Source organism: Equus asinus, chromosome 3, assembly GCF_041296235.1.
Source record: "Equus asinus isolate D_3611 breed Donkey chromosome 3, EquAss-T2T_v2, whole genome shotgun sequence".
NCBI classification, from domain to species: domain Eukaryota; kingdom Metazoa; phylum Chordata; class Mammalia; order Perissodactyla; family Equidae; genus Equus; species Equus asinus.
In genome coordinates, this window is record NC_091792.1 from 78,323,907 (window position 1) to 78,343,994 (window position 20,088).

At 41.1% G+C, this 20,088-nt stretch overlaps 1 protein-coding gene across 6 annotated transcripts in view; it reads left to right on the forward strand.

The window, feature by feature from the left end:
• LOC139044928 (dehydrogenase/reductase SDR family member 6-like) overlaps positions 1-19,847 on the forward strand; it is a 30,154-nt gene extending 10,307 nt beyond the window's left edge. For 3 of the 6 annotated variants that reach the window (XM_070506507.1, XM_070506509.1, XM_070506508.1), the window contains 5 exons: positions 3,230-3,290; positions 11,470-11,583; positions 15,228-15,286; positions 15,864-15,956; positions 18,526-19,847. In XM_070506507.1, coding sequence (XP_070362608.1) covers positions 3,230-3,290; positions 11,470-11,583; positions 15,228-15,286; positions 15,864-15,956; positions 18,526-18,579 — 381 coding nt within the window. In that variant the 3' untranslated portion in view covers positions 18,580-19,847. Of the gene's footprint in view, positions 1-3,229; positions 3,291-11,469; positions 11,584-15,227; positions 15,287-15,863; positions 16,212-18,525 lie in introns of those variants that run through there. The other 3 variants (XM_070506505.1, XM_070506506.1, XM_070506504.1) reach the window with 2 other exon arrangements.
• The last annotated feature ends 241 nt before the right edge of the window (positions 19,848-20,088 follow it).

The window sequence follows — 20,088 nt, forward strand, 5'->3', positions numbered from 1 at the left end:
GAAGATTCTGTAAGAGGTCAGTGCAGAATCCAAGGTCCACTAGAAAAGAAGATCCATTACGGCAAGGATCTGGGGAGGGCTTGGATGTTTGGGGATTTTTCCTCCTTTGCTGTATTGTAGAAGAGTCCCTAGCACACGGAAGTGCTTAGCAAATGTTGGTTGAATGAGTAAGTGAATCTAGGTTATCAGTCCAGGTTGGGGTCAGGCATGGAATCACTGAAGACCCAAGGAGCCAAGGTCTGCCAAGTTTAGGAGCTGAGTTCTGGTTGATGGGGACAGAAGAGCTGAGTCAGAGTGGGACTGACTAGATACAGCTAGAGGAGATCTTTAGAGACCTTTGTAGCCCTGCCTGAGCTTCTGGAAGATCAGTCCTATGTGGCCTTACTATGTACAGACACTCCACTTTATGGGCCACAGAGGGCTGCTGCTTGGCAGGCAGAGGGAGCATCACACGGGACAGCAGGTTCTGAGCTGGGGGTAGGAAGGCAGCATGGAGGGAGGCAAGGACTTTGGGCTGGAGAATCAGCAGACAGGCCCAGCCGAATGTATGGTACCAGTGTTGGGGCAGCAGTAGCATCTCTAGGCATGAAATTCTAGTTTGCCTGAGAGATTATTGCATTTCAGAAGATTGGAGACTGAACTCACTTAATAGCCCATTTTTATATATTAAGTTGGGCTGTATGTATTAAAAATGGATTATGTATGTTAATTATATTTCAATAAAACTGGAACAATAAAGTAAAATGGGTTATTTGCTAAAATGGATAAGAAAGAATAATTTTAAGGCTTAGTTTTCAACACCATTCTACTCTACTAATTTTCCTAGTGTTTTTTATGAGGACCCCATTTCATTATGATTCTCTTTATTTTATAGACACACAAGTTGAGTTAAATATATTCTCCCCTCCATCTTCCTTGACTTGGTGGGTCACCTCAGCCTCTCCCGGTGTCCTTCGCTGTCTCCAGCACCATGCCATAGGCTGGTTTCAGACTCTCTGCTTTTAGTATGATTGGTAGCTAAGTATCAAAACGGAAAGTAGGAAGATGACCATAAAGAGATGTATAATCTTGGCAGCCTCATCCCTGATCCATTCGATCATTCACCGTCTCCATTCCTGCCTCTGTCTGAAAGCTACTGGAGAAACTCACCCCAACGGAAGTGACTTTTTTCTCTAGACCCTTTACACTGCCTCTCAAGACTCTGCTCTTTTAGAAACTTCACTTGATTTTCATGATAGAGTATATCCTGGTTTTCCTTCCTCTGTTCTCTAGTTGATATTCTCCCTTTTCCTCCCGGCAGTTATTTGAACTCTTCCCCACTCTCTCGTGGCCACCATCTCCCCTTGTTCTCTATAGTCATCCTCCCAGCCTCTGACTTCCATGAAAAGTTAGTGCCCATTAGGCCCATTCTCTCAACCTCTTGCTTCTTCCTCCAAAACGTTTATGAGTACCCATGCCCTTGCATGTACATAATATTATCTTGAAAACATACGTATATGTTATAATTAATAAAGTGTAAGTTCATTGAAAACAAAACATTTTTTAAGTCATAGCAGCCTGTTTCATTATATATTCTTTTAGGTCTGGGGCAGGGCCCAGTAATCTGCACTTTAAACTAGCACCTCAGGAGATCTTAATTCATCAAAACGTATTGACCGCCTACTGTGCCCCTTGTCTAGGAGGACAACACAGCCCCAGACCCTCCTCTCTCAAAGTTCACAATTGAGTGGGGAAATCCTGCAGGACGTATTTTTAGGAAACACTGCCCTTGACAGGAGGCTGCCATCAGTGCATGTGGCCATGGACTGAGCTCTGCCTGCTGTGTCTGCTTTTACCACTCCTTTCCCGAACCACTACTGCAGCTTCCAGTCGTCTCCAGCATAGGCTGCCAGAGGAACCTGTAATCCCCGGATCTAGACATACCGCTCCTCCTCTGCACTAAGGCCTGCCTTATCTTCAGGGGAAATCCCAAATTCCTAAATTTAGTCCCTGTTGGCCTCTAAGGCCTCTTTCCTCCCAGGGCCTGCCTTCCAGCCAGACCCATCCCTTCCCCCCAGTTCCATAATAGAACCTTTATACCTATGGTTCTCATTCCTTAAAACACACTTCTCTTTTGTTTTTCTGACTGTTACTCCACAAAAATGGGGTTCTCCTACCCAATGCACGTAGAAAAAAAACAATTAATTACAGCATCAGATTTGGGGAAAGAAAAAAGCTTTATTGCTAGCTTGATCTGCAAAGAGACAGGAGGTGTATTCTCTCAGATCTGTCTCCCTGATCAAGGACTTGGGGCAAAATTTATGGGATGAAGGGCAGGGTGGTCTGAAGGGTGGAGACGGATACTTGGAGGTGAGAAATGAGGTGAGTGATGATCTGTGCAAGTGCAGTCAGCTCCATGGCTCTTCATAGGACGCATATTCACAGAATGGTGATGTTGGCATGATCTGAGGGTGGAGTTTTCAGCCCTTTGATGTCAAAAAGATTACTTAACAGGCATTTGCGCAGGCCCACTTGATGGAATGGTGGTCTTACCTGGCCTGAACTGGACAAGGGGGGACTCTCAGTTCCTGAAAACCCACTCTTATTACTCTGTTGGTAAGACGGGGTCAGTTGAACTGGTCCTGGAGGGCCCACGGTTACACTAATACTCTAGTTTTCAAAAATCGACCCACATATTTCCTCCTAGGAGCCCTCCTCTGAGTGTCCAACAGTGGATTGGCCCCTTCCTACCACCCACCACCTGTTCTCTGTGAAGGCCCATGCTGTCTCTGGATGCTGATTATGTCAGCCACCCAGTCAGACTGGCAGCTCTCCATAGGCAGGGACTGTGTCACTTATCTTTGAATCTCCTGGACCTACACAATACCCAGCCACTGTAGGTATTCATCAAATAATGTGTTCACTGGAGTAAGAGTTTTCTAACATCAGGAACACAGTAAATATGAACATTCATTTGCACTGGCTTAGAGTTCATCCTCGGTCTTGCTGATACTCTTGTGACAGGGAAGGTGGTAGTCCCCCTGGGAGATGTTCTTGCCAGTGAGAGTGTACTCTGCCATCAGTTCCCAGCAGTGATGAGGAGGTTGTTAAGACTGCTTAATAGTACTTCATGTTAACAGCTAATAAGATGGTTCTGCAAACCCAGAGTAAATGCAGATCTTTTAAAGAGGTAGTATTTTTAGCCTGCAGAGTGGCATTTTTTTTTTTATTATTTGTTTTATTTTGGCAGATGCTTGCTCACAAATCTGGCAATATTATCAACATGTCCTCTGTGGCTTCCAGCATCAAAGGTAAGTCTGTTTTCCTCTGGGGGTTGTGATGAACATACTCATAATCTTCACAAGCTAAGGGTTTTGGAAACAAGCATAGCAGATATGATAAAACTTACCCATAACTTCAAAACTGCTCTTTTAAAATTAGTATTAAGTTCCTTGTCTACCAGTCCTTTCACCTTACATGTGATCCAGTGACATTAAATGAAAGTTTGTTTTTTGTGCTCTCCCGTTTAGTTCTTCTAATGGATATGGCAGTGGAGATCAAAGTGGGAGAAGGAAACATTTATTCATTTGATTAATCAAAAATGTATTGAACACCTACTGTGTGCCCCTGCCCCCAGAGAGTTCACAGTCCAAAACGGGGAGCGGGGAGAGGCTCAGGCAAACACACGTCTTCCACCATGTGATAGTTCCACTAAAGCGGAACACGCGCACTTAACCACTGAGCCACCAGGCTGGCCCCAGCTATTTCATTTTAAACTTGAAAATCCATGTGTGCCAGACTGTGCCCTTATCTCCATCTTGCACTGCAATCCTGGCCCTTCAACTTGACTTCTCGTTTAGGGCCCAGATCAACTGTCTTTGTGAAGCACCCCCCCAAGCCCACAGGCAGAGTTACTTCCCGTATTGTCACAGCACTTCATACAAAGCTCTGTTACAAAAAAAAAACAAAAAGAAATAGCCACTGCTGAGAGAACATTCCTTCTCTTTGCGAGGATACACACATTAAGCCTGCATGAGACAGAAATGCAAAGAAATGCCTAAGCTTCTTGGTCTTTTGTTTTGCTTTGCTTTACCCTAATTTTCTTTTCTTTTCTTTCTTTTTTTTTTTTTGAGGAAGATTAGCCCTCAGCTAACATCTGCCGCCAATCCTCCTCTTTTTGCTGAGGAAAGCTGGCCCTGAGCTAACATCCATGTCCATCTTCCTCTACTTTATATGTGGGACACCTGCCACAGCATGGCTTGATAAGCGGTGCTGTGTCCGCACCCGGGATCCAAACCGGCGAACCCCAGGCTGCCAAAGCAGAACGTGCAAACTTAACCACTGCGCCAGTTTTCTTTTTTTATCTTTTTTATTTTATTGAGGTCATAATAGTTTATAACACTGTGAAGTTTCAGTTGTGCATTATTATTTTTCAGTCACCATATGTTGCCCGCAGCCGCAAAGGGCAAGGAATGACAGGCACCGCCAAGGCTATTTGGTTGTTTCAGCAATCAAAGGTTTTGGATAAAGGGAAACAGAACAAGGAGTGGGCATAAGGGAGAACAACAAATCGGTACTTACAACATCCACACCACAATCAGCTGGGGAAGTCCCAATAGTTTGTACGGCGGGTGGGAGTGCCGATTGTCCGGGTCTGAGGCAAGGTGTCCTTTCCTCAGTGAGACTCCCAATTGTTCTATGCCTGTGACTCCCTTTTACCCTAAGGTTTCTCTGGGTTCTGACTCAGGGTTTTAGACATTTGGATATTTTGAGTTATTTCTTCTTGTTCCCACAGATGGGGTGCTTCTATCTTTTTCGTTCCCATGGATAGGATGTTTCTAAAGTCCTGTCAGGTGCCCGTCAGGGTGGCCAGCCCAGACAAGGAACATGACACAGGACTCATTCTTTGTAACTTGTGCCTTAGAGTCAGGGCCGAAGTGGCCCTGAGCCCAGACACATTCCTTTGTGTAGGGCCCAGGCCCAGTATCCTTGGAAGGTGGGGAGGTCAATGAACTCTGTGCACCTTATAAATGGTGCCTCTTCACCCCTTGTGCCCACACCCTAACCCCCTTCCCCCTGGTAACCACTAAACTGTTTTCTTTGTCCATGTGTTAGTTTTTCTTCCACATATGAGTGAAATCATATGGTGTTTGTCTTTCTCTATCTGGCCTATTTTGCTTAGCATATTACCCTCCAGGTCCATCCATGTTGTGGTGAATGGGACAATTTTGTCTTTTTTATGGCTGAGTAGTATTCCGTTGTATATATACCACATCTTTATCCATTCATCAGTCGGTGGACTCTTGGGTTGCTTCCACATCTTGGCTATTGTGAATAATGCTGCAGTGAACATAGGGGTGCATATATCTTTACACATTCATGTTTTCATGATCTTTGGATAAATACTCAGTAGTGGAATAGGTGGGTGGTATGGTTATTTCTATTTTTAACTTTCTGAGGAATCTCCATACTGTTTTCCATGGTGGCTACACCAGTTTGCATTCCCACCAGCAGTGGATGAGGCTTCCCTTTTCTCCACATCCTCTGCAACATTTTTTGGTTTTTCTCTTGGTAATTATAGCCATTTTAACAGGTAAAAGGTGATATCTCATTGTATTTTTGATTTGCATTTCCCTAATAATTAGTGATGTTGAACATCTTTTCATGTGCCTGTTGGCCATCTATATATCTTCTTTGGAAAAATGTCTGTTCGTGTCCTCTGCCCATTTTTGGATCAGCTTGTTTGTTGTTGAGATGTATGAGTTCTTTGTCTATTTTGGAAATTAACACCTTGTTGGATTTATGATTTGCAAATATTTTCTCTCAGTTGGTGGGTTGTCTTTTTGTTTTGTTCCTGGTTTCCTTTGCCTTGCAGAAGCTCTTTAGTCCAATGAAGTCCCATTTGTTTATTTTTTTCTTTTGTTTCCCTTGTCCAAGTAAAAATGGTATTCGAAAAGATACTGCTAAGACTGATATCCAAGAGTGTACTGCTTATATTTTCTTCTGGGAGTTTTATGGTTTCACATCTTAGCTTCAAGTCTTTAATCTGTTTTGAGTTAATTTTTGTGTGTGGCAAAAGATAATGGTCTAACTTCATTCTTTTGCATATTTCTGTCCAGTTTTCCCAGCACCATTTATTGAAGAGACTTTCCGTTCTCCATTGTATGTTCTTGCCTCCTTTGTCGAAGATTAACTGTCCGTAGATGTGTGGGTTTATTTCTGGGCTTTCAGTGCTGTTCCATTGATCTGTGTGCTTGTTCTTGTACCAGTACCATGTTGTTTTGATTACTACAGCTTTGTAGTATATTTTGAAGTCAGGGATTGTGATGTGTCCAGCTTCATTCTTTTTTCTCAAGATTGTTTTGGCTATTCGGGGCCTTTTGTTGCCCCATGTAAATTTTAGGATTCTTTGTTCTATTTCCACATCATTGGGATTCTGATTGGGATTGCATTGAATCTGTAGGTTGCTTTAGGTAGTATGCAAGTTTTAACTATGTTTATTCTTCCAGTCCATGAGCCTGGAATATCTTTCCATTTCTTTATGTCATCATCAATTTCTTTCATTTAACGTCTTAAAGTTTTCATTGTGTAAGTCTTTCACCTCCTTGGTTAAATTTATTCCTAGATATTTTATTCTTTTTGTTGGGATTGTATATGGGATTGTATTCTTAAGTTCTCTTTCTGTTAGTTTGTTATTAGAGTATAGAAATGCAACTGACTTTTGTAAGCTGACTTTGTACCCTGCAACTTTGCTGTAGTTGTTGCTTGTTTCTAATAGTTTTCCTATGGATTCTTTAGGGTTTTATATATATAAAATCATATCATCTGAAAACAGCAAGAGTTTGACTTCTTCCTTGCCAATTTGGATTCCTTTTCTTTCTTTCTCTTGCCTAATTGCTCTGGCCAAAACCTCCAGGACTACGTGGAATAAGAGTGGTGAGAGTGGGCACCATTGTCTCGTTCCTGTTCTCAGAGGAATGTCTTTCAGTTTTTCCCCATTGAGTATGATGTTGGCTGTGGGTTTGTCATATATGGCCTTTATTATGTTGAGGTACTTTCCTTCACTACCCATTTTATTGAGAGTTTTTATCATAAATGGATGTTGGCTCTAGTTAAATGCTTTCTCTGCATCTCTTGAGATGATCATGTGGTTTTTATTCCTCATTTTGTTAATGTGTATCATATTGATTGATTTGCAGGTGTTGAACCATCCCTGCATCCCTGGAATAAATCCCACTTGATCATGTTGTATTATCCTTTTAATGTGATGCTGTATTTGGTTTACCAATGTTTTGTTGAGGATTCTTCGTCTATGTTCATCAGCAATATTGGCCTGTAATTTTCCTTCTTTGTGTTGTCTTTGTCTGGCTTTGGGATCAGGGTGATATTGGCCTCATAAAATGTGTTAGGAAGTATTTCATCATCTTCAATTTTTTGGAATAGTTTGAGAAGGATAGGTATTAAATCTTCTTTGAGTGTTTGGTAGAATTCTCCAGAGAAGCCATCTGGTCCTGGACTTTTATTTTTTGGAAGACTTTTGATTACTGTTTCAATCTCTTTACTTGTGATTGGTATATTCAGATTCTCTGTTTCTTCTTGGTTCAGTTTGGGAGGTTGTATGAGTCTAAGAATTTATCCATTTCTTCCAGATTGTCCAATTTGTTGGCATATGGTTTTTCATAGTATTCTCTTATAATTCTTTGTATTTCTGTGGTATCCATTGTAATTTCTCCTCTTTCACTTCTAATTTTATTTGAGCCTTCTCTCTTTTTTTTAAATTAGTGAGTCTGGCCAAGGGTTTGTCAATTTTGTTTTTCTTCTCAAAGAACTAGGTCTTAGTTTCATTGATCCTGTCTACTGTTTTTTTGGTTTCAATTCATTTATTTCTGCTCTAATTTTTATTATTTCCCTCCTTTTGCTGACTTTGGGCCTTTTTTGTTCTTCTTTTTCTAATTCTGTTAGGCGTAATTTGATTGCTTATTTGAGATTTTTCTTATTGGTTAAGGTGGGCCTATATTGCCATGAATTTCCCTCTCAGGACCACTTTTGCTGCATTCCATGTGAGTTGGTATCGTGTATTTTCATTTTTATTTGTCTCCAGTTGTTTTTTGATTTCTCCTTTAATTTCTTCAATGATCCATTGGTTGCTCAGTAGGTTGTTGTTTAGTCTCTGCATGTTTATCTCTTTCCCAGCTTTTTTCTTGTAGTTGATTTCTAGTTTTATAGTATTATGGTTGGAAAAGATGCTTGATATGATTTCGATCTTCTTAAATTTATTGAGGCTTGCCTTATTTCCCAACATGTGGTCCTTCTTTGAGAATGTTCCACGTGCACCTGAGAAGAATGTGTATTCTGCTGGCTTTTGGGTGGAGTGTTCTATATATATCTATTAAGTCTGTCTGGTCTGTAATTCATTTAGTTCCACTATTTCCTTGTTGAGCTTCTCTCTGGATGGTCTATCCATTGATGAAAGTGGGGTGTTAACATCACCTGCTATTACTGTGTTGCTGTTAATGTCTCCTTTTAGGTCAGTTAATAGGTGCTTTATGTACTTTGGTGCTCCTGGGTTACATACACATATGTGTTAAATCCTTTTGGTGGAGTGTCCCTTTTGTTGTTATATACTGCCCTTCTTTGTCTCCCATTGCCTTTTTTTTTTTTTGGGTGAGGAAGATTGGCCCTGAGCTAATGTCCATGCCAGTCTTCCTCTTTTGTATATGGGATGCCACCATATCATGGCTTGATGGGCAATGTGTAGGTCCACGCCCAAGATCTGAACCCATGAACCCTAGGCCTCCAAATCAGAGCACGTGAACTTAACCACTACATTACCAGGCTGGCCCCATCTCATTGTCTTTTTTATCTTGAAGTCTACTTTGTCTGCTGTAAATATGGCAACACCTGCTTTCTTTTGTTTGCCATTGGTTTGGAGTATTGTCTTCCATCCTTTTACTCTAAGCTTGTCTTTAGAACTGAGACGTGTTTCCTGGAGGCAGCATATTGTTGGGTCTTGTTTTCTAATTCATCCAGCTATTCTATGTCTTTTGATTGGGGAATTTAATCCATTTGCATTTAGAGTGATTACTGATATATGAGGGCTTAATGCTGCCATTTTATCACTTGTTTCCCAGTTGTTCTGTATTTCCCTTTTTCTTATCCCGTGTATTTCAGACGGATGATTCAGTTTGGTGGCTCTCTATGATGGTTTTCTCAGTTTTCTGCTTATTTATCATTTGTGTCTCAGTTGTGATTTTTTTAGTGGTTAACCTGCACTTTGTGTACAAGATCTCATAGATGAGATAGTCCATTTCTGATAGACTCTTATCTCTTTTGACTAAGCAGTTTCCATCCCTTTCCCCTTCGCCTTCTGCATTATTGTTGTCACAACTTGTTCCATTTTGTATTGTGAGTTTGTGGTTAAAATGATGAGACTATATTTATTCTTGATATTTTCCTTCCCTTCATCTTTAATGTTATGCTAATCTGTTCTGATAAAGAGTTGCAGTTTTCTGATTTTGTCTGCCTGTTTATCTCCTTGCTGAAGGCTGTGTAAACCCTTTCTTCTTCTTTTCAGGTATGAAGGCCTTCTTGATCAAATCTTGTAGGGGGCCTTGTGGCAATGAACTCCCTGAGCTTTTGTTTATCTGGGAAAGATTTTATTTCTCCATGATATCTGAAGGATATGTTTGCTGGATAGAGTATTCTTGGCTTAGAGTTTTTGTCTTTCAGAATTTTTAATATATCATTCCAGTCTCTCCTAGCCTGTAAGGTTTCTGCTGAGAAATCCAATTAAAGCCTGGTGGGGTTTCCTTTGTAGGTGATTTTCTTCTGCTTTACTGTCCTTAGTATTTTTTCCGTGCCATTAAGTTTTGCCAGTTTTACTAATCCATGCCTTGGAGAAAGTCTTTTTACATTGATGCAATTAGGAGTTCTCTTAGCTTCTTTTACTTCTAATTCCAGCTCTTTCCCCAGGGTTGGGAAGTTTTCAGCTATTATTTCTTTGAACAAGTTTTGTGCTCCATTCTCCTTCTCTTCTCCCTCTGGAATACCTGTATTTCTGTTCACTAAATTGCTAATTTTATCCTCCGTAATATCAGCTCTGTCATTCAAGGTCTCCAAATTTTTCTTTATCTCATTTATTGTGTTTTCATCTCCAACATTTCTGATCGTTTTTTTCTTTATAGTTTCAATCTCTTTTGTGAAGAATTCTCTCCGTTCATTAATTTTGTTCCTGATTTCATTGAACGGTCTTTCTGAGTTCTCATAACTTATTGAGTTTTTTATGATGGCCATTTTGAATTCTCTGTCATTTAGATTGTAGACTTCTGTGCCTTCAGGATTGCTTTCTGAGTATTTGTCTTTTTCCTTCTGGTCAGGAGTATTAATATACTTCATACCATTCAATGGGGTGGATTTGTGCATTTGCATACTGATAGTATCTGGTCATACATTCCACCTGCCACCACTGGAGAGGGGGCAGCACCTGTGTAATCTGAGCCCACCGTGATCCCTGTCAGCCCTGCTTGTCCGAGCCTGGGCCACTTGTTGGGACTGCAGAGGCCCTGTGGGCTCTCCCACCAGACAAGAAAGCGATTATGCAGGAGCTCAGGGCTGCTGCCTGCTCCCACAGTCCCACTGAGTTGCAGTCCACCCCTTGGGGCTGCAGTGGTACTATGGGCATTCAAGGCAGCTGGGAATTTGTTTGCCTGGGTGCACAGCTCCACTGCCATCTGCTCCTAGGTCACACCAGCCATTAGTGCTTTGTGGGCAGGGCCTCCCCACTGGGTCTGAGCCTAGCCATTCCCTGGGACTGCAGTGGCTCTGGGCTCTCCCACCAGACGAGAAAGCGATCGTGCGGGGGCTCAGGGCTGCCATCACCTGTTCCTGTGGTCACGCCGAGGCACGCTCCCACCCTTGGGGCTGCAGCAGTACTATGGGCCTCCAGCTGGGAGAGCAGCTGCATGCGTGTACAGGTCTGCTGGGGGACCAGAAGAGTACTCACCTATCTCCACCACCTCTCCAGGGGTAGTCCATCCCCCTTCAAATGTATAGCTGCGCAGGTCTCTCAGGCATCCTGAGGTGCTGTGTGGGTATCTTCTGCTGATCAATGAATGACCATTTAGTTGTAGTTCGAAGAGGGAGAGACAAAGGGAACAGCTCACTCCACCATGATGCCGATGTCACTCCTAATTTTCTTTTGGAATCTGCCTAAGGTTTCTCCCAGCTGATGATGAAAAACTAAAACCACTTGTCATTTAAGTGCAGCATCTCAACACCTGAGTCTCAGTTGAGTTGTGCCGATAATGATACTATTTTCCTAAATTCAGAAACTCACCCTATTAAGGGAGAAAACCTGATATCAATTTTTAAAAAACAGTGGGGTGAGAGGAAGCATGACACTGGTTACTGGGGACACTAATTTGTGTTCCCTTTCTAGAGGAGACTGTGTTTTTCATTCCTTCACTTGTCGAACCTTCTCTTCATCCTCAGGAGTTGTGAACAGATGTGTCTACAGCACAACCAAGGCAGCCGTGATTGGCCTCACAAAGTCCGTGGCTGCAGACTTCATCCAGCAGGGGATCAGGTGCAACTGTGTGTGTCCAGGTGAGTTAGGCTCCACAGGGCTATGAAATTGTCCTTTGTGACATCCCACTTGCCACTGTGAGAGAGATCTCCATAAGCTTGTTTACTACCTGTTACTGTGGCCTGTCATTGGGACAAGTTCAAAAGGGAAAGAGTCCCATCCTGTTAAGGTAACAGTCTAACAGTCAGTTGGGAGAGAGATCCTAAGTCATCAGGAATAAGCCACTGAGGCAAACAGTTTACATGCTGCTCATGCACGTGGCGGCAATTCTAAACCACTGGGTTAAGAGACATGAGTCACCAGGGCTTACTGTTTTGGAAGCAGACCAGGGATGACTGTGTCGGGGGGAAGATGAAAAGTAGCCCATGCTCACAGGACAGCGGAAGAAAGTAAGAGGAGCCTCCCAGAACACAGGGGCTCTGCCGTGGAAATCACCTGGGTTGGCCCAGGGATAAAAAGGAGGGATTAATACCTTCCTTGATGCTATACAAAGTGAGTCAGCAAACTATGGCCTGCAGGCCAAATCCAGCCCACCGCCTATTTTGTAAATATAGTTTTATTGGAACACATCCACACCCAGTTTGCTTCTTGTATTGGCAATGACTGCTTTCATCCTACAACAGCAGAGTTGAAAACAAATGGTTCTTAACACCAAGAATATTTACTGTTTGGCTCTTCACCCAAATGTGCTGACCGCTCATAAAAGAAAGGAGAAAAGCAGAACTTATTAGTAGCAAGGACATTCAATATGTCCAAACTAAAGCATTCAATAACCTATTTCTTAGGAATGACTTCTCATTTTCTTAATATCTGTAGGTGTGTCTATTAATTAGATATGCCCTTTCACCTGGTTCCACTGACCAAAATGAATATAGGCTACCTAAGAAGAATTACTAACTTCCTCTCTGGAAAGAAATGAAATGAACATCCAGGATCCAGGTTTTTCTCAGTAGTTCACAGCTGGTGTGGGGATTGAGGAGGGGAAGCATTGCAGTTCCCTGTGGGACCTTTCACGACCTGGAGGGTATGCTAGGATCTGGGGGGGAGTTGACGGGGAATAGGCTGGACAGCCCCACAGGAGATTCTGATGTAATCCAGCCTGGTCTCCCCTCAGGTTGAAAACCACTGATTTATTAAAGAGGGAAGACGACTATATACCTTTTGTTGACACAGAATAACCAATAACCATTTTATAGATAAGAAAGATAAGGTGCGTTTTACTTGAATCAGGCAGTCTCTACAAAGGAAGAAAGCGTTCCAGAGAGGCATGGTTTTCAGTACAGTTTTATACCTTTTTAGAACACAGAACATCCATAAAACACACCCAGGATACATATTCATCAAAGTTTCAGAGAGATACTCAGTTGCAAATTAGCAAGCAGGTCAACATGACCCTGATGTCAGGAAGGGGAACTTATCTTTAAAGAGTTCTGATACTGGTGGGCACAGGAGGGGAAGTGTGCATCCTTATCTTCAAAGAGTGCCTTCTTTTACTTTGAGATAATGCATAATGCCCTCTTTAATGGTTAAGGCAGATGTTTGATAGGCTATAAGTCAGGTGTCTTTAGTTCAAGCCAAATCAGTTTTAAACCAAAATAGCTACCCCATATACCTCAATATGTGAAAATTTCTTGTCACTTTCAAGCTACAGCATTCCCCTTATGGAGGTGTTGTGTATAATTTTTCTTGGACTAAAAAGGTAAACATCGGTAACACTAAGAAACAGGAGGATACAGAAGAGACAGTTTCACTTGGTTTTAACATACAAACTGGTGATACCTGAGCCTAGCTGTTCTTGGTACCATTTACCCGGTGGAATAAATGGCAAAATGATTTGGAAAATGTGATTGTTTTAGCAGCTAGCCTTTTCAGAAGATTGGAAAATATGTTATCAAATTCTCTGGGACAAGGAACTAGCTGTGACTCACTGAGCCAGTCCCAGAAGGAAACATGATGGGGAATGAGTGTGTGTGGGATGGTGCTGATGGCTGTAGAGTCACAGCTGGTCAGCACGACTTGGGTAGACAGTAGCATGGTGTGTCAGCCTGTGCCATGGACACAGCAGAGTCAGGTGACAGTGGAATGAAGCAGAAGGCATAGGCTTGATCCACAGCTCTCATTTAATGGCCATTCATACTGGCCACATGTAAGATGTGACGCTCATTTTCCTCAGTGGGAGGAAGCTGTAGAAGCTGTAAGGATTTTGAGGAGAGTGTTAGAGAAGCTCAAGGCATCTTGAGCACACTGCTGGTGAAATTTTGGACTTTAAGGAGGCTGTTGATGAGAGAAGTAAGCAAAATGTTGTCTGAGGGGCTGGCCCCGTGGCCGAGTGGTTAAGTTCGCGAGCTCCGCTGCAGGCGGCCCAGTGTTTCGTTGGTTCGAATCCTGGGCACAGACATGGCACTGCTCATCAGACCACGCTGAGGCAGCGTCCCACATACCACAACTAGAAGGACCCACAACGAAGAATATACAACTATGTACCGGGGGGCTTTGGGGAGAAAAAGGAAAAAAATAAAATCTTTAAAAAAAAAAATGTTGTCTGAAACTGGATACAAGGGGGTCTTTGTTATGTGGTTTCAGAAATTTTATCAGCACTATTGGCTGCAGTGACATGGAAGGTATAAAATGTTTCTAATGAACCAGGCAATGTAGCGAAGGCAATTTCCTCCCAGAGTGGGGAGAGTGCCGCCCCTCCGAGTAAAATGTGAGAGGAGAAAGAAGCTAAAGAAAGGGTTCTTAGAAAAGTGTCAGAAAGTGCAAATTTTGAAGCTTCCCAGCCTCTCCAGAGAAATGGCAAATGGTCATAAAATTAAGGAATTATTTCTGAGCAGACCTCAAATCTGCAGTGCTGTGAGGAGCCCGCTCTAAAGATGGACCTGAAGGATGACTGCAGATCATTTTCCGTGACCGTAGGAAGACCGTGTGGCCTCCTGGAGTACTGTCAGTCAGAAAGAGGCTTCCTGAGAATTTACAGGTTACATACGTTAACAAAAAAAGTCTGGGGAACTTTCTCTGTAGGAAGGTGAACTAAGTGGGGTTGTAAAAATTTTAGTGTCATTCTTATTTTTCTTTTTTTAAGTAAAATATTGTAAATTATATTTTTCAATGAAAAACATGAAACAATGTTAAAATAGGAATTTGAAGCCAATGAAAACTGGCAAGATAATGAGGAAAATTTAGAACCAAGGACTGTGACAAGCATGGAGCTGTCCCTGAGGATTCAGAGTGAACGTGACAGCAAAGAATGGTTTTGAGATCATTGAGACAATGTGGGTCCTTGTACTGGTAAAGAATTGTGTGATATTACCTAGCCCTCAGGGTTGTTGTGAGGATTACTGAGATAATACCTGTAAAACTGCATACAGTCCATAAAGTATCATGTCAGTGTAATGCGACTAAAATGCTGGTGTTTCACTCAGAGTCCCTGCCTAGTGTCATAGTGAATTGTAGTCTGTGCTTTTAAAAATCATGGAAATGCTGTTAAAGAAGTTATAAGCCTATGAAATAAAAGGGCAGGCAGAAGAGGTGAAATTGCTGTTCCAAGTTATGGACAGGATTTCTCTGGTACCTGTATCCTACGGAAAGGAAGTTTAAAGTTGAGTTGCCAATTTCTTTTTCAGTCTAAGTAAGTAACCAAGCTGAATGTCACCCTTTGATTTAGGAACCGTTGATACCCCATCTCTGCAAGAAAGAATACAAGCCAGACCAAACCCTGAAGAGGTATGTCTCCTATTTTAAATGTGTTTAAATCTTTTAGTTAAAAAAAATGCCCTCTTCCTTACGCAGAGTAGACAAATGCATAGAGACAGAAAGTAGAAGGGTAGTAGCCGGGCCTGGGGGAGGGGCCTGGGGAGTTAGTGTTTAGTAGGCATAGAGTTTCAGCTTTGCAAGATGAAGAGACTTCTGGAGATTGGTTGCACAACAGTGTGAATGCACTTCATGCTACTGAACTGTACACTTAAAAATGGTTAAGATGATAAATTTTATATTATGTATATTTCACCACATTTTCAGAAAAATTTAAAAACCCTCTACTTTAAGATTAACTTCCTGATCTGTCACAGTGTCTGTAGGTTTTAGTATAACACAAATAGTTTGAGCAGCGTAGGAGTCACCATAGTCCTGCGTGGCCCACAGTTAATAATATTAATGATACTCTCATGTATCATGCGTGAATAATCGAGGCAGCAGGCCAGTGGCCTCTGTAGATCTCTCTTGCTTTGCCTCCTGAAGGAGCTGCCAGTGAGTTCATACTTTAGCTCACACCACTGATGTCTGGTGTGGTGTCTGGTCACAGGCACGGAGCGACTTCCTGAAGAGACAGAGGACGGGAAGATTTGCAACCGCAGAAGAAATAGCCCTGCTCTGCGTGTACCTGGCTTCTGATGAAGTAAGCGCTATTCTTCCCAGGGAGGTCATTATTCTCAATCACATTGGCCCGCTATTTTTGCTCATCAAGTAATGTCATTTTACAGAGTTACAGCATATGATCGTTAAGTTGCTGCATTTACGAGGTAGGGATAAGTTCTGATTTAATTTGCTCAAAGAAAGACCACTTTGATCTGAGCCACTAACTCTTCCTCATTCAAGTTTATATGTCACCAAATCTTGTAGCAAATAAAATGGAGGATGGAAAAAAATTAAATCACTCAATTTTATGAGAAACAGTTACTTTCAAAAATTACAGTTGGGGAAGCCTTGATTAAGTGTAAATCAAACGAACCTCCAAAATCATGAGAGCTTCAGGTGAAATGGGGAGAGAGTTAACCAGATATAATTGTGTCCAGGAGACACAGAATTGGCATCTGGTGTTCTTAGTTTTACTGGAAACTTATTTAGAAGAATCCCACTGACTCTTTTCCTATGAATTTTTACTGTTTGTCATCATATATGGAAATTCCTAATTCTGTCTCTTTCCACTTTGCATCTATTTAGTAACCAGTTTCTTCCTTTTTTTTTTTTTTGAGGAAGATTAGCCCTGAGCTAACTACTGCCAGTCCTTCTGTTTTTTGCTGAGGAAGCCTGGCCCTGAGCTAACATCCGTGCCCATCTTCCTCTACTTTATATATGTGGGACACCTGCCACAGCATGGCATGCCAAGCGGTACCATGTCCACACCCAGGATTCAAACCAGCGAATCCCGGGCCGCTGAGAAGCGGAATGTGCGAACTTAACCACTGCGCCACCGGGCCAGCCCCCCAGTTTCTTCCTTAATGGCTATTGTATATTTTTAAATGGCTTACAACTGTGAAGGCAGAAACTACATTTATAAGGAATAGAGCACAAGAATATCCCCCTATGTTATGTCTTGAAATGTTACATGCCCTGGAAACTAACATGTGAGCAGAAAGAAGGAAAAGGGAGCAGGCAGGAGAGAGGTGTGTCACTGGCCACTTAGCTCCTCTTTACAGTGATTTGGTGCACATGAGGTGGTTGATGAATGTGGCAGATAGAAGGGTTGAAATGTTTTAGTGACAGAGCAGTTACTACTTGTCAGAACTATTACAACAGCTGTTAATAGCTGGGGAAATTGCTAGGCATTTGATTAATGGAGCATACATTGGCTTTTGTGATTTCTCTGAATCTATATCTTCAGAAGAGCTCACTTGATTTTGAGGTACTGCTGATAAGCTAAATTGTCCTTGTTTAGCCAGAACTTAAGTTACCAAATATTTAGAAATGTTCTGGCTTGAAATGTGCAACAAAAGGACCATTGGCCTTTTAGAGGAGACCAGAGGAGTCCATATATAAAACAGAGAACTTGCCTTTTTAAAAAAACTTGAGGGAATTGGGGTTGTTTCTTGATAAACTGATTTATCTGCTTTATATGATCCGTTTTCATATATTGAACTTGGGGCCAGCCTGGTGGCGCAGCAGTTAAGTTTGCAGTCTGCACTTTGGTGGCTAGGGGTTCACTGGTTTGGATCCCAGGTGTGGACCTATGCACCGCTTGTCAAGCCATGCTATGGCAGGCATCCCACATATAAAGTAGAAGAAGATGGGCATGGATGTTAGCTCAGGGCCAGTCTTCCTCAGCAAAAAAAAAAAAAAAAAAAAAGAGGACGATTGGCAGTAGATCTTAGCATAGGGCTACTCTTCCTAAAAAAAAAAAATTTCTGTTCTTCTATTATGATGTCTTTCCTTCTTGCCTCTTCCATTGTCTCAGGCTTTAGATGAGTTTAAAACTAAGAACACAAATTTGAGTCTTTATTATCCATGTTTAAGTTAAAAGACTGTTAAACCTCTACCACAAGGATCACTTCACCTTGAATTCTTTAGAAAATGAAAAATTCTGTGGGGAAAAAACAGTAATATTTTTAACTCCTTTAGTTTTACACAGATTTAGATGTCTGAAGTTAGTATAGAATATTTTTTTGTAGTTCAATAGATAATTATTAGTATTCACATAAATTTTAAAAACACATTTAGCATGCTCCAGTTCGTGGAATTACCTGTGTATGTTGACCAACTAAATATACACCATCTTTTAAAACAATTCTATTTGTAAATTGACACCACCACTTTATGACTGACACACTTGATTATGTTCAAAAGTTTATTAGTGGCATAAAACTCAGCTAGCTTAGAATAGTTCTGAGTCTCAAAATTAAAGTGTACTATTTTAGCCTCGACTTTATCCTAATTTGGAGAATGGGTATATATCACCAAACTGCTTAATTTTCTGATTCTGAGACCAAATACCTAATAGCCCCTGCGTAGAATGTGATACATGCTCAAACACCAGCTAGAGGCCACTTAGCTCTGGATCACAAGAACACTCAGAAGTTTTAAATCACCCGAAACTTAATTCTAATTTTCCTAAATTCTGTTTGTTAAGTGAAGTTTCCTGTTACCAGGAGAGTAAATTGTTTAGTTATCTCAGTCATACAAAAATTGAAGAAACACAACCTGTGTTAAACCTGGCTAATTGTTGGGTCTCCTTGTGTTTATCACTACAGTCTGCCTACATCACAGGTAATCCTGTCATCATTGATGGAGGCTGGAGCTTGTGATTCAGGATCTCCTTGCTGGGAAGGCAGGCCCTTCCTATACACTGTAAACCCGGCTATGAAGAAAACTCACTCATCATCTCTTTCCTATTAATGGAATATTAATGAAAACAAGCCCTTTTTAAGGATGTCATTGTTCACAAGAATTTGATTCTTTAAATATATTAATCTCTTTTGAAATCATTGTAGCTTAATAACATCACTGCAAAAGAATAGTTTTTAAAATAAGCCTCAATTTGTAAGCATATAAAATTAAAATATGAAGGAAAAAAGTAAGTTTTTTAAAAGAAAAGTGTATTCATTTCTATTTCCCAATATTCAGATGTTTTTGTTCAGGTCTGCATTGGTCTGTATGTGGATACTAATTTAAAATTTTTACACCGTTATAAATGAACAGCAAAGGTAGGAAGGAGTTTGGCTTCACTAACTTATGTTAAAAGAACTATAGACTATTCAGAACTATATGTTGGTCTGTTATATAAAATAAAAATAATCATCAGGTGTTTATACTTAATGGATGTTAGCACTTGGAATTAAGTACTATTTTCTTAGTCTAACTAAAAGATCTTTATTAAAATAAACAATGACATTTGACATGAGCCTAAGAAACATAATAGTTAACTAACGCAGTGATGCAGGCTTGGCGAGCCGAGGAGTCAAAAGAAAGATTTCTTGGACTCTCGAGGTCTGGCAGAAGTGCTCTTTTATTAAGAGAATAGCATGGAGTAGCATGGGGACAGGACCCATGGACAGTGAAGAGCTGCAGGCATGGGGACAGGACCCAGGGGCGGTGAAGAGCTGCAGCATGGGGACAGGACCCAGGGGCGGTGAAGGGCTGCAATGGGTTGAGGGTAGGGCTAAATTTATAAGGCATAGGTATGTGAGTTATTTCTTTACAAGACAAAGGAAAGATCATGAAAAAAATGTTAAAATGGTGTCTTTGCAGGTGGCGTCTGGTTATTGGGTGGTCCTAGAACTTTGGGTAAGAATCAGATCAATGAGGTCAGGATGTCCTGTGCTTCCCGGAGGATGATGTAGATCGGTATGTAGGCCAGGACGCCTTGGGCTTCTCTCCAGCGGGCAGCCTTGATCTGCATCAGCAGTATCATCAGTTTGAGGGATATTTTTTAGATTAAGTATAGATTTCTTCACCAAATTCCAGGATAACAGACAGGAGGATATAAAACTTAGAAATAGTCTCTGGATAAATAAATATAAATGAATCATATAACAGGAAACAAAACTAAAGAAAATAAAAGTTCCAAGAAAAAGTTCAAGTAAATTCATGTATGAGAGAGTACTAGGAAGTTTTTTCTTGTTCTTTTAGTTTTAGCGTTTTGTGTTTGTTTTTTATTTGTAGCTACCTCAAAAGACCAAATGGTATGATGCACATATAGATAATAAATGAGCAGTCTTTTCTCTTAGAATGTTAATTAATATTAACAAGGAAATTTTTAATGGACAATGAAAGGATAACATTTTGTTATAATAATTGCAGTGGATTCTAACATT